This window comes from Danio rerio, chromosome 17 (assembly GCF_052040795.2).
Source record: "Danio rerio strain M-AB ecotype USA chromosome 17, GRCz13ab, whole genome shotgun sequence".
NCBI classification, from domain to species: domain Eukaryota; kingdom Metazoa; phylum Chordata; class Actinopteri; order Cypriniformes; family Danionidae; genus Danio; species Danio rerio.
Genome location: NC_141037.1, coordinates 44,591,202 through 44,618,083, shown reverse-complemented (window position 1 = coordinate 44,618,083; position 26,882 = coordinate 44,591,202). Strand labels below are relative to the sequence as shown.

General features: G+C 34.8%; 1 protein-coding gene across 17 annotated transcripts in view; it reads left to right on the top strand.

Annotated features, from left to right (window-relative positions):
• ralgapa2 (Ral GTPase activating protein catalytic subunit alpha 2) overlaps positions 1-25,992 on the top strand; it is a 324,396-nt gene extending 298,404 nt beyond the window's left edge. For 5 of the 17 annotated variants that reach the window (XM_087290968.1, XM_087290960.1, XM_087290959.1 and 2 more), the window contains one exon: positions 24,101-25,992. In XM_087290968.1, the coding sequence (XP_087147094.1) occupies positions 24,101-24,258 (158 nt within the window). In that variant the 3' untranslated portion in view covers positions 24,259-25,992. Of the gene's footprint in view, positions 1-6,582; positions 7,799-12,911; positions 12,949-24,100 lie in introns of those variants that run through there. The other 12 variants (XM_087290966.1, XM_087290963.1, XM_087290957.1 and 9 more) reach the window with 4 other exon arrangements.
• The last annotated feature ends 890 nt before the right edge of the window (positions 25,993-26,882 follow it).

The following is a 26,882-nucleotide window of genomic DNA, read 5'->3' as shown; positions in this document are numbered from 1 at the left end:
TAACAAACACAGTGCAGATTAACACAGTCACATTGTTTGGGATTACTAAACGGTCAGTCTTATTTAAAAAATGATGGAAGAAGTCCCAAATCTTGTATAATAATAACAATAATAATGACAAAAATGTTAAAAATGTTTGTTGTTTTTTTCCCAATACACCTTTATTTTATTTAAAGTTTTTTCCCCAGCTTTACTGTATCTAGCAAAATGACAGTAACTAAAATAAATCTGCTCTTCCAGACTTCAGTGTGTCTTCTAAATTCAATACAGGCTATAATTGTAGATTTTATATACTTAGTGACGCACCAAATATTTGATATTGTGATAATTACAGTAATTATTTAAAAACAGACATGCTAAAACTCTAAAAGTCTTACACTGTAAAAAAAAAGGGACTGAATGATTGAAAGCAATGAAAATATTGTACAGTGAAAGAAAAATATTAACAATGAATAAATTACTTGGGGGTGTGCTTAATTAGATGTGCTTAAATCAAAGAAATAAATGTAACAAAACTCAGTAACTGTTTTCAACAAACTAAACTAAATATGAAAAGAAAAGCATGAAAAGAAACATCTTCAACTTACCAAACGTCTTAACTAAACTACTCTAACTAAAAACAAAACATACAGAAAACAGCACATTCTCCTGAATCTAATGAACTAATGCAAATTATGCATCAGTGTTGTTTATGTATATTGCGCGACTTACTCACTCCTACACCTCTCCGAGGCATCACTCAAACATGTCAGTTAACTGGACAAGTTCACAAACAAACACATTGCATTATCAAATCTCAAACTTTAGACAAGAGCATTAAACAAGAGAGCCATTGCAGTTTGGGCTCGGCTTTTAAACGCTACGCCAACTAACGATTGGTGGCGCAAAGCCAGCGTCAGCGTCCAACGTCATCAGCACGAAATGCTGATCCTCCAATGCCGTTCTGTAACACACGCATGAAGCAACACACTCGCATACAAACGCACACACATCCAAAATACATTCTGCAAGTAAACGTAACAAGTTGACTTAAAAAAAACAGTACAATTAGCATAATTATAAAAATTAAGTTAACTTAACAGTTGCAATGGGTTTACTTACATTAATTTTGTAAAGGTAACTTGTTGCTTTTAAGGCAATTGGTTTACTTGCTTTAAGCAATTAATATTTTTTAGAGTGAACTTGAGTGGGAGGGAGACAACTTGTTTTATGTTTAATCCACTTAAATTTAATTATTGTTAAAAACAATTAGGTTAACTTGATACATTTTTGTTGAAGTATTTGTGTGAAACCCAGCATTTTTTTACAGTGTACGGTGACTTAATTTAGTTCATTTGCTTGATGTCAAATAATCACTTTTTACAGTGTGACTGGAGATGTGGAAACTGTAAACAAAGATCAAGCATTAATAAAGTGATCATTTAGTAGCAAGGCCATAGCATTTGTTAATATTTAGATTGCAATTTGTTTAAAAATATTTATGCTTTTGGCAATTTTATTTAAAAGATCTGTATTCATGTACATTTTCTAGTTTGGTTTTATTGGATTGTTAATAATGTAACAAAAAAAATGAAATTTATATTTTCTAAACAGTTGAAGTCAGAATTAGCCGTCCTGTTTATTTTTCCCCCAATTTCTGTTTAACGGAGAAAACATGTTTTCAACACATTTCTAAACATAATAGTTTTAATAACTCATTTCTAATAACTGGTTTATTTTTTCTTTGCCATGATGACAGTAAAGAATATTTGACTAGATATTTTTCAAGACAGATATTTTTCGGAAAATCGGAAAAATATATAGCTTAAAAGGGCTAATAATTTTGACCTTAAAATATTTTTAAAAAAATTAAAACTGCTTTTATTTTAGTCAAAATAAAACGAATAAGACTTTCACCAGAAGAAAAAATATTATCAGACATACTGTGAGAATTTTCTTGCTCTGTTAAACATCATTTGGGGGGCTAAATTCTGACTTTAACTGTATGTATGTATGTATGTATGTATGTATGTATGTATGTATGTATGTATGTATGTATGTATGTGTGTGTGTGTGTGTGTGTGTGTGTGTGTGTGTGTGTGTGTGTGTGTGTGTGTGTGTGTGTGTGTGTGTGTGTGTGTGTATATATATATATATATATATATATATATATATATATATATATATATATATATGTACATGTATATATTATAGGTTGAACAACTTAGATTTTGTAAGTCAAATATTATGTTATTTAAGTTGTGCTTTGATCGACTAGTCACCAGGATTGGCAATTTATTTGCAGGATATACACACATGCTGTTTGAAAGCTCATGACACATTGCAAAGACGCTGCAACATTACCAATGACTAATTTTAATGCAAAACAAATGTATTGTCAACCCTTTTGTTTTGTTAATAATGCAACATTAGCCTGGGCTAGTGTTACTGCTAAATAAATGCAGTCAACACATTGATCACTGTACTTTCTTGTAAAAATGTAACAATAAAAAATTTTAGTGCAGAAGTAATGCATACGTCATCAGCACACAGATTCATGTGAAGTTATTTGTGTTTGATGATTTAAAATTCACTCAAAGTTCAGGTGAATCTTTGACGCTGAAGAAAATTTATAAAAAAATATTAAATCATTGTAAATAATCAGAAGGCGGATTCACTCAGTGAACCACTTCTGTGTAAATTTGCCATGTTGTTAAGGTCAAGACATGTGATCCATGCACTGCAACTAGTCGACGTCAATATAAAAGTGCATATATTTATATATAAATGCAATTTTTATGTAATGAAACTTTTTTTGTTTGAGTTTCCAGAATGGCAACTTTCTATTTGTTTGGTCATGTTGGGCATTTAGTTCTTTGTTTTCTTTTCATTGTCATTTAAACATTTCCTCCTTTGTTCTGCCAGTGGATGTTAATGTCCTCAAACCCTGAATAGAGCAGAGGTGGCTTGGATTGGGCTCTACAAAACAAATTCTTCAGCATAATTTTGCAGAATAATGCAATTGTGTATTTCTATAGTGATGCTTGTTTATTTCTAAGAAAGGCGTTAAAAATCGCTGTGGTGACCTCTATTGACTCTCCACAAATCTGCATAGTTTAGCACTCACAGGCTCAGAGACAGATTGAGTCTGACCTCATTACACTCTTCAAAACACACTTCTCTTCCTGTAGACCTGCATCAAGCCCATCAGGAACTGCTTCTCTTTTCTTCTAATTACTCTCTCATGTTCACTCTTTTTTCATCTTTAACCAGTGTTGTCATGCTTGTCTCTTTTCTTTTTCTGTTTCTTCTGTTTGTGTCGTCAGAACCAAATTGCTAATTAACAATTTAATAAATAATATACCTGGAAAATGTTGCCTCGAGTTGAAAATGAGTCAGTCTACATAAGCATTTTTAAAGAAAGTAAAAAGTTATGATCTGATCATCATGATTACACCAGCAGGCTGTTAAATGTCTGATTCTGATTGGTTGACAAAGGATTTAATGCTGATAATGAAAAGACTGGAAAGATTTACACTTAAAGCCTCCAATTTTATTTTGTTCAGTTGTGAGGCATTCATTTTTAGAATTAATGCATCTCAGAGCCATTTTGTTTTTCAATTGGTATATATATATATATATATATATATATATATATATATATATATATATATATATATATATATATATAAAGTGTATATATATTTTATTAAATTATATTATATATGTCACCTGATATTTATACATACAGTCGAAGTCAGAATTATTAGCCCCCCTGAATTATTAGCCTGCCAGTTTTTTTCACCAATATTTCTGTTTTACAGAGAGCAGATTTTTTCAACACATTTCTAAACATAATATTTGTAATAATTAATTTCTAACAGCTGATTTGTTTTATCTTTGTCATGATGACAGTAAATAATATTTGACTAGATATTTTTCAAGACACTTCTATACAGCTTAAAGTGACATTTAAAGGCTTAACTAGGTTAATTAGGTTAACTAGGCAGGTTAGGGTAATTAAGCAAGTTATTGTATAATGATGGTTTGTTCAGTAGACTATCAGGAAAAAATTTAGCTTAAAGGAGCTAATAATTTTGTCCTTAAAATGGCTTTTAAAAAATAAAAAAAAAGCTTTTATTCTTGCTGAAATAAAACAAAAACTTTCTCCAGAAGAAAAAAAATTATCAGACATATTGTGAAAATTTCCTTGCTCTGTTAAACATCATTTGGGAAATATATATATATTTATATTTAAAAAAGAAGCAACATTTTTAGCCCTCTTGTGAAATTTTTCAAATAGTTTTTCAATTGCCGTTTAACATAGTTTTTTTTTTATATATTTTTTTAATTTCTAATTTCTTTTGCAATTGCCATGATAACAGTACATAATATTTTCACAAGATATTAGTATTCAGCTTTTAAATGCAGTTTAAATGCTTAAAGTTAATTTAATTAAACAAGTTATTGGACGACAGTTTGTTCTGAAGCCAATCAAAAAATTGTTTATTGAATGGGTTACTAATATTGCCCTTTCAAAAATAGCTTTTATACAAGGAAACATTTACAAAAATCCCTTGCTCTATTAAACATATAAACAATGTTTTAAAAAGAGATGAAATCCTGCAGGATTTTTGCAAGTGCTCAGCATATTTGAGTGCACCCCTCAAAAATCTATTGGATCATTTCTATTGGATGCTATACGATATTATATTTGCACAATTACATTAGAATAATCAGTACTAAAGCCAAAACTGGAATTGATGGAACCTTGGGTAAATAATCCATGTGAGGAGTACTTTTCAGTAGAAAACAAGTTCATAGATGTTCAATATGACCCCCTCCAGACATTCGAGTGTCATCAACAAGATACTCAAACTCATTCCACACTCTCTGTAGCATCTTGGCCATGACAGTTTTTTTAGCTGCAGTCATTCCTTTTTTTAGTTCCTCAATGTGAAACTTAAGAGCTTCGTTAAATCGATGACAGAAAGAGCTTAGCTGTCTTTTTCTTCTTTGCAGAGTTTTTGATTTTCAAAGTTGTGGTATTCTTTTTGAATTACCTAGAATATCGTCACGAGTTCATACGGTCATGGAAAACCTGGAAAAGTCATGGAATTTTGACATTGGATTTTTTCAGTCCTGGAAAAGTTAGTAAAGAATGTAAATATGTTTACATTTTATTTTTGTCCTTGGCCAATCACATCTTCTCACATTATTAGTGCGGTGTCAGCATCGTCTAAATCAATTTTACATAGATATAAATATAAATTGAAACTAAATAGATTGTTACATGTTTTATGATGTGCTGTAATAAATTTGAACATGCATTGTTTTTCTTTTATCGTGCATATGTACACATTGCATGAAACATTAGGTCATAAAAATTTATTTGAAAGTCTTGGAAAAATCATGGAAAAGTCATGGAATTTTAGTAGTAAAAATGTGTATGAACCCTGTATAAGGTTCTATCTGACATTTTTGTATGTTGAGTTATTCACATATTCTTATTAAATGACAACTTGTTTACGTTGTTAAGCTGTTTACATTTTAAGGCTATCTACAAAATCGAACACTAGCTTTGCTCTGTAAAGTTCTTTCTGTGAGCCAGTCAGCATTTCAAATGCATGCACAAGGACCAATCAGGATCCGCTTTTTTTGTCATTCTGCCTCACTGCTCCATTGACAGCAGGAAAGACCAGAAAGAAACTCAAAATCTGAGATGAGAAGAAACGTCACTGTTGACTATTTTAAAGGACGATCTTGTCAAACACAGCAGTATAAATTCTAAAGCAGTCTAAATTCCAGGTAGGTTAGTATTTTTTCCCCTTTATTTATTTATTTATTTATTTATTTATTGTTTTATTTATGTTTCTTAATCACAACAATAAATATGACCATATTGATTACATAAAATTAACATCTGTACTGGACAATATATTCAGCACTGCCTTGTTTGCTTAATTTGAACAAGAAACAATATTCATCCTAAAACATTAAATAAATGTTATAGAAAGCAAACATTTTATTTTCTCAAACATCAATATATTGTTTCCACACCATTTTTGAAAATTAAACTAATAAACAGGCTGGAATGCAAAAACTTTGAGCTCAATATCTCAAAATCCTTTAGAACACACATTGAACCTTTAAATCCATGGCAACAATATATGAGAAGCAAAAAATATTTGTAATATTTATAAAATTTAGTTTTTTAGAATTTTGGCAAATGCACCACAATTTATTACCTATATTAAATGACAAATGGATAAAAATATATTTTTTTCAAAATGGGGTGTACTCATTTATGCTGAGCACTGTATGTACCATTGTAACATAATAGTTATCATCACAATAACCATATGGCCTTTGTAAAGAAACTGACCTGCCTTCTTTGCTTTAATACTATTTAAAATGATATCAGCGGCTTTTTGGATATTTCTGACAGTGCATTAGCTCATGAGGTTTTAGGTCAGGGTCACAGGCTGCCTCTTTCATCTGAAGAGTTTCAGACTCATGCAGTAAATGCTGAAGTTCATCCAGTGGGGCTTTAGCAGTTGTGTGCATTACAGTCTGTGTTTCACCACATCTCACCCATGACAGCAGGCAGGCGTTGGCCAGGGATGCTTTGGGACGTGGATTACCTGTGGGCCAAGCTGGACTGTAAGACTTTTTCTGCCTGCTTCTTCCATTAGGCATGAGGCCCCACATGTCTGTCCCACAAAACCGTCTGTCACTTGCTTTCCCTTTCTCTTTCACGCCCTTGTCAACACACCCTGCATGTTCCCTTTTCATCTCACTCAACTGAGTACATACACTTTCCTCCATGTTTTTCATCCTCCAAAAAAAGATAAGAGAGTAAAATTAATGAGTTGTACTCTTGGGATAATATCTTCTTCATTGATCGCTTTATTAAAAATGTGCTTCCTCTTATCCGAAACATTTTATTTAGATATAAAATGATATCAAATTTCATTTATTTAAATTACCTTGTCAATTAAAGGAACAGTTCCCCCAAAAATGAAAATTATGGCATAATTTATTCACTCTCAAGCCATCCTCTGTGTATATGAATGTGTTTTTTTGTCAGACAATGACTGGCCAATCAGAATCAAGTTTTGAAAAGAGCCGTGTAATAGTTGTGAGTTAATAGAAACTGATCTAGTTTTATCAATGGGGTGGCCATCTATATGTGAAGATTGACTGTGCTTTATTGTCTAATAGCATAATTGGTATATACACGGTAAAGAAAAACGTTTTTAGCTAACAAAAACCATTAAATTACAGACCGTAAATTTACCATAAAATAACAGGCATTAAATTACAGAGATTCCTTAAATTTACATTTGCGGTAAATTTCTGTAATTTACCGTCTGTTATTTCACAGTAAATTTCTGTAATTTAACCTCTGTTATTTTACAGTAAACTTCTGCAATTTACCGTCTGTCATTTTACAGTAAATTTCTGCAATTTACCTTTTGTTATTTTACAGTAAATTTCTGCAATTTACCATTTGTTATTTTTACTGTACATTTCTGCAATTTACCATTTGTTAATTTACAGTAGATTTCTGTAATTTACCATCTGTTATTTCACAGTAAATTTCTGTAATTTAACCTCTGTTATTTTACAGTAAACTTCTGCAATTTACCGTCTGTCATTTTACAGTAAATTTTTGCAATTTACCATTAGTTATTTTTACTGTACATTTCTGCAATTTACAATTTGTTAATTTACAGTAGATTTCTGTAATTTACCATCTGTTATTTCACAGTAAATTTCTGTAATTTAACCTCTGTTATTTTACAGTAAACTTCTGCAATTTACCGTCTGTCATTTTACAGTAAATTTTTGCAATTTACCATTTGTTATTTTTACTGTACATTTCTGCAATTTACAATTTGTTAATTTACAGTAGATTTCTGTAATTTACCATCTGTTATTTCACAGTAAATTTCTGTAATTTAACCTCTGTTATTTTACAGTAAACTTCTGCAATTTACCGTCTGTCATTTTACAGTAAATTTTTGCAATTTACCTTTTGTTATTTTACAGTAAATTTCTGCAATTTACTGCTTGTTATTTTACAGTACATTTCTGCAATTTACCATTTGTTATTTTACAGTACATTTCTGCAATTTACCATTTGTTATTTTACTGTACATTTCTGCAATTTACCATTTGTTGATTTACAGTAGATTTCTGTAATTTACCATCTGTTATTTCACAGTAAATTTCTTTAATTTACCTTCTGTTATTTTACAGTAAATTTCTGTAATTTACCAATTGTTATTTTACAGTAAATTTCTGTAATTTACCATTTGTTATTTTACAGTAATTTTTTGTAATTTACCATTTGTTATTTTACAGTAAACTTCTGCAGTTTACCATTTATTTCACAGTAAGTTTCTGTAATTTATCATCTTGTATTTTACAGTAAATTTCTGCAATTTACCATTTGTTATTTAACAGTAAATTTCTGTAATGTGCCATCTCTTATTTAACAGTAAATTTCTGTGATTTAATGGATGTTATTGTACTTTTTTGGCACCTCAGAAAGAAAAAGTGAAATAACAGGGTTTTTTACATTAAACCAACTTATAGGAAGTCACACTAAAATGCCTGGTTTTGTAATGTATATTATCAAGATGCTCTGTTTTTGCTGATTATCCCTGTGCAAAAAGCAGCAGACCATCACCATCATCGCCCAGAAATAACCTTACCTACAGTGTGCTCTGGTTTAGATCAAAGTCATTTCAGTTATGTAACAAGTTTAATGCACACGTTGTCAAAAGCTTTCTGTTGAAAAAGGCAGGTTTGGACTTACATGTTTTGCATCCCGCAGGTTTTCATTTTTCTGTCCCTCATGTTAAACCTTCCTTTTCAGCAGACACAATGAAGTGAATTGGGCCGGTGTGAACAGAGTGGTTTCACCTTCTGTTTGTCCTGACAAACTCAATCTGTCATGAGCACTGTTTGTGTTATCGTGATGCACCAAAATTTACCAACCATGTATGTGTATTTTTGTGATTTTTTTTTTTTTTTTTTATTGCAGATATTCTGTTGGCCGTTTACATTTATTTAGCGTCTCTTTAATTGCATGATTTGAACACAACATATGAAATCTACACCAAACATCAGGGACTGTGTTCACAATGCATCTTAAGGCTAAACATAGCTAATAACTTAGAAATTAAAGAGATAATATGACTAATAATGCTTATTAGTAATAATGCTAATTACTTCTAAAGCAAAACAAATCATATTTAGCAATAAAGTTTTGTGATAAGCCATTTCACAAAATTTTAGTTTTAGCCCTAAAACTACCTCTTAAATCAGTAAAACTTTAAGTGTAGTGAAGAGTCACTAAGATCAACATATAATTGCGCATCATTGAATTTGTTCTTCAGTGTTTTGGGCTTTTAACAGTGACATTTACATTATATTGAACTGATCTAAACTGAAAACTGAACTGAAGCAGCTTTAGTTTACTGGCAATCAATCTATGTTAAGCTGCTTTGGCGCAATCTACAATGTAAAAGTGCAATAGATATAAAGATGACTTTACTGAATTGAATCAAACCACAGACTATCCTAAAATTGTTGCTGGCAAAAAAAAAAAAAAAACACAATGACCACAATGAGCTTTTAATAAGTTAAATCTCTGGTCAGATCACACGAATTTGTCTTGATTTCAGCACAATTTCCTTGACGTAGGGTGTCGTGGGGATTTGTGAACAGCAAATGGGCCTCAAGACACAAGATTCAATCGTTTCTTCTCGTTTAATTTGGCAAAGTTCAGGACAAATGATACTATGTCTGCGACGCCTCATGACATTATTACACAAAGTCTAGCATGTTTTATTTTTTCCTGATCTTCTTGACGAGTTCTGTCACGTAGGTGATACTGTGCACATCATTTATAGGAGCATAGTTATTATAGTCATATAGAATAGGAGCACATTATTTCACAGTTATATCAGTGCAATACTAGTACCTGGTCTGTATATAACCATGGACATATATGCACACTCGCATTAACACCAAAGTTTTTGTAAACTAGAGAAAATAAAGAATATGTGAATTCTGCAGTCTCTGCAGAAATAAAACCACAGAAACCTTTAAATGTATGCAGTGTTGGCAGTCTTCATTTTTTCGCCTACACTGACTAAGAATAATGCTGCACTATTTAATTAACAAATAATTTAAATATTTTCTTTTCCCCCAACACATTCAAGACCACAATCATTACTTTTTCCGGTGCAAGTTTTATCACGACATGTTAAGAATTTATCAAGAAAAATCGCATAATCTGACATAGTGACTTTGGTAACCGACAATAAAAATCGTGTGATCTGACCGGGGCTTAATATTATATAAGCCTTAATCGTAGAGGTATAATCATACTGTAAGCAATGTATTTTCAATATATGTAAATGTATGTATATTTAAATTTTTAGTAAACCTCACTGTAAATTACTCACTGTCATGTTGTTCGAAACCCCTGAGACATTCGATCGTCTTCAGAACACAAGTTAAGTTATTTTATGTGAAATCAGAGAGCTTCCTCATTCTCCATAGACATCAAAGTTGCCAATTCATTAAATTCGGTGTACAGTGTTCATGAACTTGCTCAATATATTGACACTGACAAGAAGAAACCATTGAATAAAGTTGCTGTTATGTTATTATTATTTCTGTATTATTATAATTTTTTTATTTATTTTATGGTCACTCAAAATGATTTTCACTTGATAATATTCTAATTAAACTACTGAAGACACATTTACTGTTTAGAGGATGTTTTGTGGTATTCTTCTTCTGGAGGATGATGGAGCTCTCCGATTTCAACTAAAACATCTTAATTCAGACCTCCTAGTTTTTTTGTGATTTTCTTTTTTTGTTTTATTTTTATTTGCAAACAATTTTGTTATTAATATATATATATATATATATATATATATATATATATATATATATATATATATATATATATATATATATATATATATATTTATATATATATATAAGCTAACTATGTTAGGTGTGTAAAAGGACACAAATCATAAAAATAAACCCTTTTATTTTGGTCTCTTGTCTAGACAAGATCTAAAATAGATCTTCAAATGGTAGGGATTAATCCAAAAAAAAGGCTGTAAAATTTTTATACACAAACTTACTTTTTTTTCTCTCAGATTTCACTCCCCGGAGCATCTGACTTGTACCTCACTCAGAAGACACGGCTTGCCTTAAAACTCGTCTCAGGGAAGCATTTTCTCTTGTTAACTGCAGAGAAAGAGTTAAACGAAATCACTTATCGATTTCATGAACCATCATAACGCCAGCCATACGTGTAAAGCAAAAATAATGTCTTTCAATTTGGTCAAGTCCAGCAGCATTTATCCTTGAACCAATCTCCATCATAGTAAAGAGCGGCTCACACTGTGCGTTTTTTTTTTATTTATTTTTTTTATAATAATCGTGATCGATTGTAGCATTTCAGGCTGCACGAGTTTGACGTCATTCACCCATGACATTTTCACTATCCCATATTCTGATATGATTCCTCACAGCAATTTAAACAATCTGTTGCGGCAATTTTGCACACAGCTTGTCTCAATAATAAAACCAGGAAGAAAAAAACTCTTGATATTTTCCCTTGGTCATTTGAATTGTCACATGAATCGCATCATCAAATTCGGAGCTCCTATTGGTTCTTGGATTGATGCTCATCACAGCTGTTGTCACACAGCAGCAATGTGTCAGGAAATCTTCTGAAGATTTCTTCATCTGAGGAAAATCGCAACGCTGAACGCAACAGGCACTAAGCGGCTGTCTGTAAACACGTCAAACCAACGATCAAAGATCACGGATTTTAGCCTTGGATTTCAGGAATCTTAGGATTTCCCAAATTTGTCTCAGAGAACAGAATCGTGGCTGAAATTTCACAGTGTGAGCAGGGCTTAAGTTTCTTGCTGTTCTGTCTGTTCCATTGCTCGATTTTTTTTTGAAGTTTGCTCACACTTTTTTGCAGTCTGAAGCATGTCAAATGCACAAAACAAAACGACCAATTTGCACCACATCTGCTTTCTGCACAGGCTGCAAAACACCCCCATATATATTTACATTACATATCACCATGTAATGTAATGATTGTGAGGGCGCAAGTAACACGTAATTTTTTCGAGAGACACTCAAATATATCACTGCACTGCGTATGCAATGTCTATAAGTCATGTAAAACATTTAATTGCAAACCAAGATAAATGCATTTTGATTATATGGTTTGAAATTGGTTATTTTATGAGATTACTTTGCGTTTAGTTTTATAGGATCACAAAAATTTGTGATTATTAGTTAATTTTTGCATCGGATTCAGTAATCACGTAATCTCAAAAAACTAGGGGTTCTGTTAATTGTGGGTTCTGAAGACAAATAAAGTTCTCATAGGTTTGGAATGGCATAAGGGTGATTGATTAATAACATAATTTATGGCTGAGCTAACACTTCAAAATGTGTTGCTTATGATATTTGTTAACATATGTCTTCATAATTGCCGTCATACAACCACCATTTAATTATCTCAGTTATTTTAATTTGGTGTTAATTTCAGTTATTAGATTTTGGTGTAATTGCATAATTTATATCAAGTATATCAAAACTGCCTAGTGTACACATACAGTCCTAAAACTATGTTAATTAATTGATTGGTAAAGAGTAGAGTTTTCAGATTGGGTAAATATTTTGGTGCATCACTACTGTGTGTATTTCCACATTTTGTGTTGTCCTTCATTCATCCTTTAGGAATTACAGTTATCTTTCTGTCTCTGTCACTTAGACAAACACAAAAAGAGAGAGACAAAGAGTGTATTAGACGTCTTCGTGATGGTGCGCAGCTCACGTGTTGCTCTATATTCTTCTCTCCCCTATAGATTAAGTGTGTTTCAGGTGTCAGTACAGTGTGTGAAGGTAAGAGTCTCGGTCTGAGCGGAGCTTGCGTTCTCCTTTTCCCCTCTTCTTTTTCACTAATGAGCCTGGTCTGCAGAGGCAGAGCTGCGTTGGGTCTGTTTTTGAGCGCTCTGATTCTGGACACAAGCGATCGTAACACAGTAGCAGCATGAATGGGTCTCCGTCCTGCATGTCTCTGCTTTATTCTCTGCCTTTCTCCTCTTTTCTCCTGTTGCTTTGTCCTTTGGCGTGTGTCTGTTTGCCTGAGGCCACATCTGACACTAACACCTGCCCTACTGGAAAATGTCTTTGTCACTTACGCTTTTGTTTGGACTGCTGCAGGGAGCCAATGGGCATGAGGGACACTTACTTCAAATTGAAATCTACGCTTTACTGTTACAGGAGCCAAACAGAGAATAACTGTACATTATCGTTTTATAAAATGTTTTATAAAACTTGATTGTATGATTATAAAAACTCCAGTTAATTGGTACTATATATATATATATATATATATATATATATATATATATATATATATATATATATATATATATATATATATATATATATATATATATATATATTTTTTATATATATATATATATATATATATATATATATATATATATATATATATATATATATATATATATATATATATATATATATATATATATATATATATATATATACATATATGTATGTATATATGTATGTATGTATGTATATGTATATTTGGCAGAGAATTCTATTGTAAGTACATACGAAAAGTTTAGATGACAGTGCTCAGTAAAAATGAGTACACTTACGAATCTCTTTTAAATGAATAATTTCTACAGGATCCTTTACAGTAACAAATTAGAAAATATATTGCATTAGATTAGTCAGTTTTAAAAGCCAAAACTGGAACTGATCTAACAAAACAACTTAGGATCACAATGCAAACTTTGATACATTCCGATAAAATATTTTTGGGAAGAATGTTAAATAAAATTGAATAGAGTTAAAGTCAAGACATGGTGTCCGCAGGGGCTTTAGAAACTAAAATTCAGGGCTTAAAAAGTCCTAAATTCACTGAAATATGGTGTTGTATGTCTTAAATACTAAACAGGTCTCGATTTTCCTTTGTCCATGTAAAGCTATCATTTATATTCATTGAGAAATGGAAAAAAATATATATATTTTTTTAAATTATGTACTCCTTTATGCTGAATTATTATTAATAATTGTTGATAATATATATTATTATTATTATTATTATTATTATTAGGATTAATATTTGTTATTATTATTATTATTAGGATTAGACAGGTATGGAGTATGTAGGTATCTAAAACTAAAATTTAGGCCTTAAAAAGTCTTACATTTTCTGAAATATGGTTTTGTATGTCTTAAATACTTTTAAACAGGTCTTAATTTTATTTGTCCATGTAAAGCTACCCAACAACCAAAAATCCATCTAAAAAAATTTAACAAAAGTTAAATTGGTTAACTATATTTACCAATATGGGTTCATCATCTTCCTTAGATCCTTACAATTACATTTGTTGCAAAGTTATCCATGTAGTTATGCATAAATGTTTGTAAAATATTTCTTTTTCAAGTTAAATAACTTGAAATGTTTTGACACAATACTTAAAATATGTGGCTAAAAAATGTAATATATCAAGGTCTATTGTTTATGTTCTCTAAGAAATATCTCAAAACATATTAATTTTAAAAGTTGTCTACTTCTTTATGCTGTGCACTGTACATTATCACCTTTATTATTATTATTATTATTATTATTATTATTATGGTGGCTTGAAAAGCCAACATACTGTTATCTCACTTAAACGTATTATTATTCTGCTTCTTCTTCTTTCTTCTGAGACTAATTTTAAAGTCTATCTCCTCCTAACCCTTTCAAGCTTCATACCTCAAACTTTCGTCAAACCTTCAAACTGGTCTGACTCGGGTTGCTATATCTTTTCCGACTGATCCGACTTTCGGTTTTCCGAAAAACGACCCGGAAAATTCCCAAAATTCCCATTGACTTAACATTGGGTCCAACTTTGTGACCTCATAACTCTGCATCAGACTGTCCTACAGACTTCTAACTGGGCTCATTTAACTCAGTCTAGCCAGCAGCCAATAACTGATGATCTTTAAACTTACTAGCCACTCCATAGCAACCACTTTTGGCACCCTAGCAACTGTCCCATAGACTTCCATTGTAAAAGACTGCCATTGACTTAACATTGAGTCAACCTTTGTGAGCTCATAACTCTGCATCAGACTGTCCTACAGACTAGAGTCAGGCCCCATTCAACTCAGTCTAGTCAGCAGCCAATCACTGATGACCTTTAGACTTACTAGCCACTCCCTAGCAACCACTTATGGCACCCTAGCAACTGTCCCGTAGACTTCCATTCAAAAGACTCTCATTGACTTAACATGGGATCAAACTTTGTGAGCTCATAACTCTGCATCAGACTGTCATACAGACTAATAGCTGAGCTCATTTAACTCAGTCTACCAAACTGCCAATAACTGATGAGCTTTTAACTTTCTAGCCACACCCCTAACTACCACATACTGCACCCTAGCAACTGTCCCGTAGACTTCCATTACAAAAGACTCTCATTGACTTAACATGGGATCAAACTTTGTGAGCTCATAACTCTGCATCAGACTGTCATAGAGACTAATGGCTGAGCTCATTTAACTCAGTCTAGCCAGCAGCCAATCACTGATGGCCTTTTAACTTTCTAGCCACACCCCTAACTACCACATACTGCACCCTAGCAACTGTCCTATAGAATGTAATTAGCTGTGCTATCAAATGCTTATAATTCTAACATGCTAATGACATGCCAATCATGCTAGCAACATGCTACTCATATGCTAATCATGCTAATGACATGCTAACTCATACTGGAAACATGCTAATGACATGCTAATTTGTACTAGAATCATGCTAGTAACATGCTAATTCAAACTAGACTCATGTTAATAACTGGCCTACATGCATATCTTTGCATAGCAGTGTCCTATTGACTTGGGGGATGGCTCATCTGACTCAGACAACCAATGAGCATCTCAATATGATAATGAAGCTCACAAGCCACGCCCCCAAATTGATTCCATAGACTTCCATTAAAATAGGCCAAGATGCATATCTTTGCATAGCAGTGTCATAGAGACATGGGGGTTGGTTCATTCGACTAAGACAACCAACCACATTCAAGTTCACTCTGTAACCTCGCCCATAGCAACAAAACAGAGTACCCTAGCAACCATTCATCAACAGCTATATCTCAGCATCAGAACATTGTAGAGACTTGGAGATTGGCTCGTTTGACTCATGCTAGCAAACGGAACTTCCTATATGCTACACATGCTAGCAGTGACTAGCTACATGCTAATATTGACTAGCCCAGTACTGTAACTTGCTAGAAATGCTTACTAAGTATAAATGTTTTATCAATCATGTATGTGAGGCTTGCCTAGTAACCAACCAGGGTACCCTAGCAACTGCCTAGCAACCACCCAAATTACCCTAGCAACCGCCTAGCAACCACCTAGCAACGGCCTAGTAATGCCTTAGTAAGGGCCTAGCGACCACTCAGGACACCCTAGCAACCGCCTAGCAACGCCTTAGCAACCACTCAGAATACCTTAGCAACCACCTAGCAACACCTTAGCAACCACCTAGCAACCACTTGGGACACCCTAGCAACCACCTAGCAACGCCTTAGTAACCACTCAGAACACCCTAGCAACCATCTAGCAACCACTTAGGACACCTTAGCAACCACCTAGCAACACCTTAGCAACCACCTAGCAACCACTCAGAACACCCTAGCAACCGCCTAGCAACACCTTAGCAACTACCTAGCAACCACTTAGGACACCCTAGCAACCGCCTAGCAACACCTTAGCAACCACCTAGCAACCACTTAGGACACCCTAGCAACCGCCTAGCAACACCTTAGCAACCACCTAGCAACACCTTAGCAACCACCTAGCAACCACTCAGGACACCTTAGCAACCACCTAGCAACACCTTAGCAACCACCTAGCAACCACTCAGAACACCCTAGCAACCGCCTAGCAACACCTTAGCAACCACCTAGCAACCACTCAGGACACCCTAGCAACCACCTAGCAACACCTTAGCAACCACCTAGCAACCACTCAGGACACCCTAGCAACCACCTAGCAACGCCTTAGCAACCACTCAGAATACCCTAGCAACCACCTAGCAACCACTTAGGACACCTTAGCAACCACCTAGCAACACCTTAGCAACCACTCAGAACACCCTAGCAACCGCCTAGCAACACCTTAGCAACAACCTAGCAACCACTCAGAATACCCTAGCGACCACCTTGCAACACCTTAGTAACCACTTAGCAACTAGTCAGAACACCTTAGCAACTGCCTAGCACCACCTTAGCAACCACCTAGCAACCACTCAAAACACCCTAGCAACCGTCTAGCAACACCCTAGCAACCACCTAGCAACTAGTCAGACCACCTTAGCAACTGCCTTGCACCACCTTAGCAACCACCTAGCAACCACTTAAAACACCCTAGCAACCGCCTAGTAAAATGCTAATTCATGCTAGAATCATGCTAACAACATGCTAATTCATGCTAGAATCATGCTAGTAACATGCTAATTTATGCTAGATTTATGCTAACAACATGCTAATTCATGCTAGAATCATGCTAGTACCATGCTAATTCATGCTAGAATCATGCTAACAACATGCTAATTCATGTAAGAATCATGGTACTAACATGCTAATTCATGCTAGAATTATCCTAGTAGCATGCTAATTCATGCTAGAATCATGCTAGTAACATGCTAATCCAACCACTTCAAACTTTCAGATTCGGCTTTTCAAGCCACCATAAAGTTTGTCCTCAAACTTTAATATCTAGTTATTATTATTATTATTATTATTATTATTAGGATTAGGCAGGTTTGACTGTAATTTAGCAATAAATCAATAAAGGTGCAATTTGTAAGTTTGACACCCAGTGGTTGAGCTAGGTATTGTACACCTGGTTCAAAACATACACAAGCGCAGGTTGCCAGATTGATAACACCAACTATTCTATGACATCTATTACAACAGAAAACTGATAATGATCACCTCAGGTACACCTCATCTGCTTCATTCAGTGTGAAATGCTAATAATGTGAGTTTAAAATACCATTTTACATGACGTTTACTGCCATACTACTGAAAGCAGTCCAGTATGAAATGGACTTCCACTTCAGTTTGAAATGGAACTTTAGAGCTGTGACTTAGTACAAGCCCACACATATCAGTGATTCAGCATACATTTAAAGATGTCAAAGGGGATCATTATGTATTAATTAAATGATAAACCCTATTTTGTCGAAGTGCAGTCAGTGCACTATTTTGTGCATCTAAATGGCTGTATTTGTGTTTTGTCTACTGCAAACAGACAAATTGCTTATTACTGCAAATCTCGTACAGTGTGTTGTTAGGACACGGAGTTACATTCGCAATGTTTATGTCATTGGCTAACTAATAACTACCTCATGTGGAACTCTGAAGCTGTGTCCCATTTTGGAGACTGCTACTGTCCACTGAAGGTTGCATTTCAGTCGCGGATGTACACTTTAAGAGCCTTCATGACTGAATGAACAAAATACACAGTTTTCTGCCAAGGTAACATGGGGTGCTAAAATATAATTGGCTAAACTGGAATTGGGCAGGTTAAGGGGACAAAAACAGACATTTCGGCACATTTTCAAAGCAGAACATCTGACTTCAGCAGTGTTTTTCAGATAAACAAGAATGTTCACCTAGCATGTTTCTTAAATATCATAGTATTTTTATGCTTTAGAAGAGTCAAAAACACAGCACCTTTAATTCAATCCACTTATTGAATATTTCATATTTCTGACTTTTTTCAGATTTCCTAGAGATTTCTAAAAAATAACTTTAAATAATTCAATTTATATAAAAAAGCAAATAGGTTTAAAAAAACTGAATTATATTTTATATACAGTTATTGTGTTTGGCTTTGTGTAACATTCACATATACTCTTTCTCACTCCAGCTTCTCTTATCACAAGCAATGTTTACAGTGCACTTTTGTTTTATGATTATTTTTATTTATATTTATTGGGTGCTTCACAAAAAATGAGGTTCCAATAAAATAACAAAATCTCAGGGTTTGCATGACTGACGTGCTTCTCTCACTTCACTATGCTGAAGTTAAATCTTATGGTCAGTCGGTCACTTCAATGATGATGATGAGCACTTATGGTTCTATACGCTCTCCTGCCCAGCTCCGCAGTGGAAACATCTGATGGACCAATAAGTGCTTGAAATGCCTCTCATGACACATGTTTGACTCAGTGCTATAGAGGAGGGACCTGTGGGTTTGTGTGTATCCTCTCTGCTGGCATCTCTAGGCGTCCTGAGATGGTGTTGGCGGATGTGTGGATGGACGGCAGCCGCACTCGTTCACTCCTCCCCGACTCCTTTCACAGGCCGAGGCTGTTGTTCTGCGCTCTCCTCCCCCTCCCTAAAGAAGCCCTGGAGTGGAGGTCCTCTCCAATGAGCGCATGTTCCCCACACCATCTGCTTGCAGAAACTTGAGATGCCCGTAAAAAAAAGAAAACGGTCGAAAAGAAAGAAAGAAAATAGCCAAGCAGATGCCATCTTGACAAAGCAGGAAGCTTGTTTAATTTAGATGCTTTTTTGAGTAGCAGTGTCTCAATTCGCCGACGGAATTCATATTTTTGCATTTCGTCTTTCTTTTCTGTGGCAAAATGGAAACGACTGAGTTTGTAGAATGACAATACTAACCATCAAATGGGTAATGGGTTGTTTGGAGCTCTGAGCTTGTCATTCGCATCCGCTTCTAGCAGAGGAGGTGGTTTTCTGCTTCTGCAATGGCATGCTCTCGCTAGCTGCATTTACATGGATGCCAATTATTCTGACCGATAAATCAGAACGTAGTGTTTACATGCTGTCAAAAGTCTGTTTACTCAAAATTTGTGAATAGAATGTGAATGAAAACTTCGATTTTAATGGTCTCTTCAGAAAACTTTGCTCTTTATGAATGTTTTTTTTTTTTTTTTTAAGAAAGAATAAAAGTCTTACAGGTTTGGAATGATGTGGGTGAGGGATAGTTTACCCCCCCCCAAAAAAATGTTTTAATTCTGTCATTTTTTTACTCATTCTCCACCTGTTCCAAACCTGTTTGAGTTTATTTTTTCTGTTGAATGCAAAAGACGATATTCTGAAAAATGTTTACTGCCATATTCTTTATCCCATCATTCTTCAGAATATCTTCTTCTTTTGTGTTCAGCAGAACAAAGAGACTCTTAGAAGTTTAGAACCACTTGAGTGTAAGTACATGATGAGGACATTTTCATTTTTCGGATAATCTAACCCTTTAATGATGACAGTTCTCATTTTGGGGAGAACTAACCCATCAATATTTATCTAGTTCCTATCCTAAGTAGGAGATCATGAGCTGCTTGCGTTTGTCAGACAATTTAAATGCATCAAGTCAGTGGACGAACCACCAAGTGTTGGGTAAAAATTGCTGATGTGAAAGCAGGACTAGCATTTATAAATAGTATTTAAAAGATAGGTAAATTCAACATCACCTCGCTCTGTGTGTCAACAGTCATTGCATGCACAGAAATTTTGAGTTTCGGTTATTTACATGCCTTATGAAACAGATTAGAGGAGATGTAAAGGGTTAGTTCATGTTTGTAATCATTTACTCATCCTCATGTCATTCCAAACATTTAAAGTGTCTAATTATCTTTGTAATGTCAATGAAAATATCTTCAATCAAATCTGAAAAATTTCTGTCTGTCCATTGAAACCCGGTTCACCCAAAACGCTTGACACTCAACAATATTATAAAGATACTAAAATAAATCAGTATTAATCAAGTGGTTCAATCTGATCTGTATGGTGAACAGATTTAATTTGGCCTTTTATTCGCAGAGAACAGATTTGGTCTGACATGCTCAAGCTCAATTATGCCAATTATTATACTAAGCGTAGCACAAGCTCTGTGATTGGTAGATGTGACAAGTGTGGGTGGTGCTTAGAGCCGCAAGCCCAATGGAGCGCGTTTACAAGTGTCAAGTCTTGTAAAGGAGCTCCAGATGGAAACTTTTTTGTGTGTTTAGCTTATGATTAAAGTTGTTGCACGTCCGCCAGTTCCTGCCTCTGAATGAGTGAGTTTTATCTACTTGTACATTAAGGTAACATTCAGAAAAAACAAAAGACCCGTGAAGAAACTTGACACAGAGAAACATAAAAGCCTACTGCCAGCTAGTGTTTCAGAAGTGGTAATGCAGCACAACACAAACAGCTAGCAAAAGTTTAAATACGACTACGCGCCAAGCAGCAGGCACCGTGCACTGAAAAAAATTATTCAAAGTAGTGATAGATTGTTCTTGAATGATTAATAAATTTTGAACGAATCTTCAAAATGACTCAGGAACTACGTGTCCTCTCGTGGATTGTTTTGTTCATCCTCGTGTGCGCACATTTGTGCAGGTGATTTCAATTCATATTTCATGTCTTTTGAGTCATTCATCATGGAAAGAGTTTAGAGCCGGAAAGAGATTTGATCCTTTTATCTCTCAAGTCCTCTGTCGAATTTGAGTCATTCGTTCGTTACGGAAAGGCAGAAGCCAATCATATGCGTTTAGAGCCAGAAAAGGATTTGATCCGTTCATCTCCCGAGTCCTTGGTCTGAGTCTTTTATCACGTGAAAGACAGAAGCCAATCACATGCATTTAGAGTTGGAAAGAGATTTGATCTGTTCATTTCTCGAGTTCTCGGGTTTGATTCATGTCTCTTCACATTTTGTCACGTGATAAACGAACAACTCAAAAACCAAAAGACTCCAAAGGGGAACTAATCATGCATGGCTCCTTTTGGCTCAGACTGGGTACATTGGTTAAGATTATATGTGACTGTCAGTGTGACGTGAATGAAGCATTAAATTTCAAGACATGAAGAGGTGAGCTGGGCAAAGAGACAAAAATACCTTCATAGACAAAAGAGCAGGTAAACAATGCATTATTATTTTCTCCTTATAACATTCTATTAATGACTTGTTTTATTTGATAAACCTTGAGCTAGTTGTAGATGTGTTTGGAAGCAATTCGTAACATTTTAATAATATTTTGGCAAATTGAACGAAATGACTCAAATAAGATTTATTCATCTCGATGAACGAAACTCGAAGATCCGAGGCAGCAAAATGATTCGAACTTTCCATCACTAATTCAAAGATGATTCCTACATTTTTTTAAGTTAAGTGGTTGCAAACAATTTATTTGGGCTAAATCAGGCGTGTCCAAACTACGGCCCGCGGGCCATCTGCGGCCCGCAATCAGTTTTGTTGCGGCCCGCGAGGCTTTTTATAAATATCAATAGAATCTGGCCCGCTATACAAAAATGAACGTAATTCAATAAATAACCACCGGGTGTGGCTATTACATGCATTCAATTAAGCAGCAGTTCTTGATATGATCTATCTATCTATCTATCTATCTATCTAATATTTTTTCTTCTGGAGAAAAACTTATTTGTTGTATTTCGGCTAGAATAAAAGTTTTAATTTTTTTATGAACCATTTAAGGTCAAAATTATTAGCCCCTTAAGTCTTCAGAACAAACCATTGTAATAAAATAACTTGCCTAATTACCTTAACTTGTAACTTGATTAACCTAGTTAAGTCTTTAAATGTCACTTTAAGCTGTATAGAAGTGTCTTAAAAATATCTAGTCAAATATTATTTACTGTCATCATGGCAAAGATAAAATAAATCAGTTATTAGAAATGAGTTACTAAAACTAATATGTTTAGAAATGTGTGGAAAAAAAAATCTTCTCTCCGTTAAACAGAAATTGGGGAAAAAATAAACAGGGGCTAACAATTCTGACTTCAACTGTATGTATATATATATATATATATATATATATATATATATATATATATATATATATATATATATATATATATATATATATGCGTGTCTGTGTGATGTGTGTAAAATTTGGCCCGCGACAACGTTGTTTTTTTTGCATCTGGCTCTCGGCCCAAAAAGTTTGGACACCCCTGAGCTAAATTAAAACAAACTAATTAGTTGAACTGTTGGAATATGATTAATTTGTGCTTAATAAATTACTAATACTTTTGACACTGATTTCCACCTCCTGAGTTGAACATACATGGAATTGTAGAGCGATATTCCTACAGAACATTACAAAATTTTTATTGTTTGATTAAATTCAACACGTATAAATTGTTTGCAACAATTTTGAAGTAATCTTTTTTTTTCAGTGTGGGTCACAGCGATCCCTTGACGCAGAACTATAAACAAGCCTTAAGTGTGTTTTGGTTTCGCAGCATCTAAAAACACGTATAGTACGCTAAAAACAGTATGCGAGCCATCTAGTATTTCCAAATTTATAGAATAAAAAAAAAAACAGGATGCGAGAAGTACCGACTACTTCCGACAAGATTCTGAAGTGTGCAACAGATGGGTGCTTCAATATTCCACGTTGCATCGCGAAAGAATTCATGAATAATCGTTAATCAACACAACTGGCATCTGTAAATGCAGTACATATACAGTAGTAGGTGATTTCGGACACCTCCTTTGTTTGTTAGATAATGTTTCTATGCCAAATAAAGTAGATACATTTATGTCTTAATGAATGTGCAGAGCATTGGGTGAACAGAGTTTCAGTGGAAGGACAGATGGGTCTTAAAAGGACACTTTAGGCTGGACTAAACCTTTCAACCCTATACAATCCCATTGAAATTTAATCTGATTTGGCCAACAGATTTTTAGGCTCCATGTTACTCTATGGTCACATTTCATTTTGATGGTTGAATTTTAGTCACATTGCATCTACATGCCAACTAATTCTCATTAGATTATAAGTAGACTGTTAGGTTGGGGTTAGTGTAAGTTGACATGTACTTGCAAAATTTCTTATAGTCAGTTAAATGTCTGTTGAAGGAGCAGATATTAAGCAGACAGTCTACTAACACTAAAATAGACCATCAAAATAAAGTGTTACCGATAGTTTTGAAGCAATTGTAATAATGCCATGTTTACTTATTCACTGTGTATGATATTTTCTCAGGATCCCTCAGCTGCAGCACGAGCGCTGACCTCAGTGTTTCTGTGATGACCAATGACTCTGGTGACCAGGTTTCACCCACAATACCACGCGCTACCAAGAACCGGGTTTCTGGAAAACTGCGGCGCTCAGCTAGTGCCATCAGCAAATCCTCCAACTGAACACTTCCTCCGGCCAGCAGACTGCACTGTCCCTCAGCTGTGTGGATGAATGTATTATTTGACCGTCACGTTTTTCATTTGTTTTTAGTTATTCCAATTTGAAGCCGGGCAGCATCGAAAGTGAATGTTGTCGCAAAATGATGTAGCTTCACCTGTCGCTCAGAAAGAAAATCTGAACTGAATGAGAATAATTTATGCTGAAGCAATTCTGTAAATGTGAATTTAATCAGGTTTTGTTTTTGTTTTGTTTTTTGTAGTAACACTGCATTTAGATTTCCCCCTAATCATGGCCTTGTGATGGGGTAGCAAACAATGTAAAACATTTCGAAACCCCTAAGGCTTTTGCTAGATTTTAATGCTACAATTGTCCAATTTTTCAAGCTTTTGTTCATGTCAAACACTGGAAACCGAACCACGTGAGGGTCCCTTCTTAGTGTGCATACAGCGCTTTAGGCCAGTCTGGGAGAATACTGACAGCTTTTAATAATGTGACTGCAATGAAATCCCTTGTGTTATCCTGATACTTTTCGTTATCTTTTAAGCAACTCGTTTGATTGTTTTACGGAATTGATTTATGCAAATTGATTTATTAAGTGCTGAACTGAAAGGAGTTTGTCATTAGTCGAAGTGTAGCATGAAATGTTTGAACTGTCATGTAAATCTACTCTAACATTCCAATGGTTTTGCACTCGCTCGGTGGTTGAAGATGCCCTAAATTGACGTTTATTCCGTTCTTCTCTTCGCGTTTGGATGTACATTGATTTTATTTGTTTTGATCATATTTATATATATATATATATATATTTGTTTGACGTTGTATATATCCGCCATCATGTAACAGAGGAAAAGCCTCCAGCTCCTCAGGTAAAGCGCGTATGAAGGTGTCTGTTCACAGTGCCTGTCTGTGTTTCCTCCTTTCTGTTTGCGTTGTTTTTAATTGCCCCCCACACTTTCGCTTTGCTCGCAGCCGAGAGAGAGAGAGAGGCGCACGAGTTTTACATTTCATTGGAGTGAATTGAATGAGATTGTGTGTATATTGTGAGAGCTGCTTGTGCGTGATTAGATGCTGGATGGGGCTTCTCTTCCACCTGCTTCCCCGTTCCCCGTGTGCCTCTCTGAGTGCCCTTTAGCGAAGCAGCATCAGGATCATCATAATGCCAGCGTCTCTCTCTTTCCCTCTCTCCCTCTCTCTCTCTCTCTGCCAACGCCCTTTGTTTCCGTCGAGACCCACTGGTTGCCATGGAGCCCAGGTGTTTCCCAGGACACATGTTGCACTACTTTGCCTTACCTGTTCACTGCTCTGTTTTATTTAACCTTGTTCCTTTTCCCTCTCTTCCGAATCGCTAAGTCACATAGGAGGCAAGGAAAATAGAATCCTGACGAATGTATGCAAACCCGAAGATCATATAGATGCCCATTTTGGGGTTAAAAGTTCTGCCACTGGCCTAACTTCTCTTCGACGACATGTTTATTGTAGACTTTTGCTGTTAGCCTCGTATATCGTGTCTCTTTTCTTTCTTTTAGAATGTTCTCCGAGTTCCGAAGGATATAAATATATAATATGCCTGTAATAATCTTTGTAAACGACACTGAGGATAAAGGAAGCTTGAAGATTTTTGTCATGACTTGTTAACATATCAGACTGTTTTTAATAGAAAATGTAATCGCTTTATCTTTACTAGAAATGTGAAGAAATCGAAACATTTCATTAAATCCATTTGAAGTTCATGTTTATATGCGTTTGATCAGTCTTGTTCCTTCAGTGTTTGTCCCAAATGGTAGATGAGTGGTTTTTAACTCTCTTTTAAACTTCTTACTAATTCTTTTAGAGTTGTTTTTAGCAATTTATAAACTGAGAGTCTGCTGAAAGATCATAGATATTTACATTAGATGTCGCCTACGTTTTGTTGTTGTCTATTTGAAGGAATGTCTCAATAGAGCCGCCATTTTAGTAGCGCTCCTTTGAAATGAATGCGGGACCAAGGTGCAGTGGAGAACTGGCCATCTAGAGATACCCTGCTAAAAAACACTTTAAACCAACCTAGGCTGGTTGGCTGGTTTTAGCTGGTCGTCCAGTCTGGTTTTAGAGGGGTTTTGGTTTTGACTGGGCTCCCGGTCTGGCTTGGCTGTCAAGTTGGTTTTAGCTGGTCATCTCCCAGCCTAACCAGCTAAGACTAGGCTGAAAATGCCCAAAACCCCTCTAAAACCAGGCTGGTCGACCAGCTAAAACCAACCAATCAGCCTAGGCTGGTTTAAGCTGTTTTTTTTTCAGCAGGCTATATACAGATATACATACGTCTATGATCGGGAGTTTTCCCTGTGGTCAGTAAGTGTTAAATGTGATCTAATCCATGTCCTGAAATACATCCCACTCTCCTGTTCTCACTTCTCACTCTAATGGAGAGGGCTATTAGTTTGTGAATGACTCTCCGTTATTAACGACTCGTTCACTAGCCGACAATAATACAAATTTCTGGCACTGCAGCATCTTGTTGTCATATTTTATTTACATTGTTTGCTTACTTTATTCAAAAAAACTTGTATAAGCCTAGAAGTATTCAGAGCGAGTTGCTTTGCCTTAAGGTCAGTACAGTCAAAGACTTGTTTAGAAAAAAAGTTTGTCA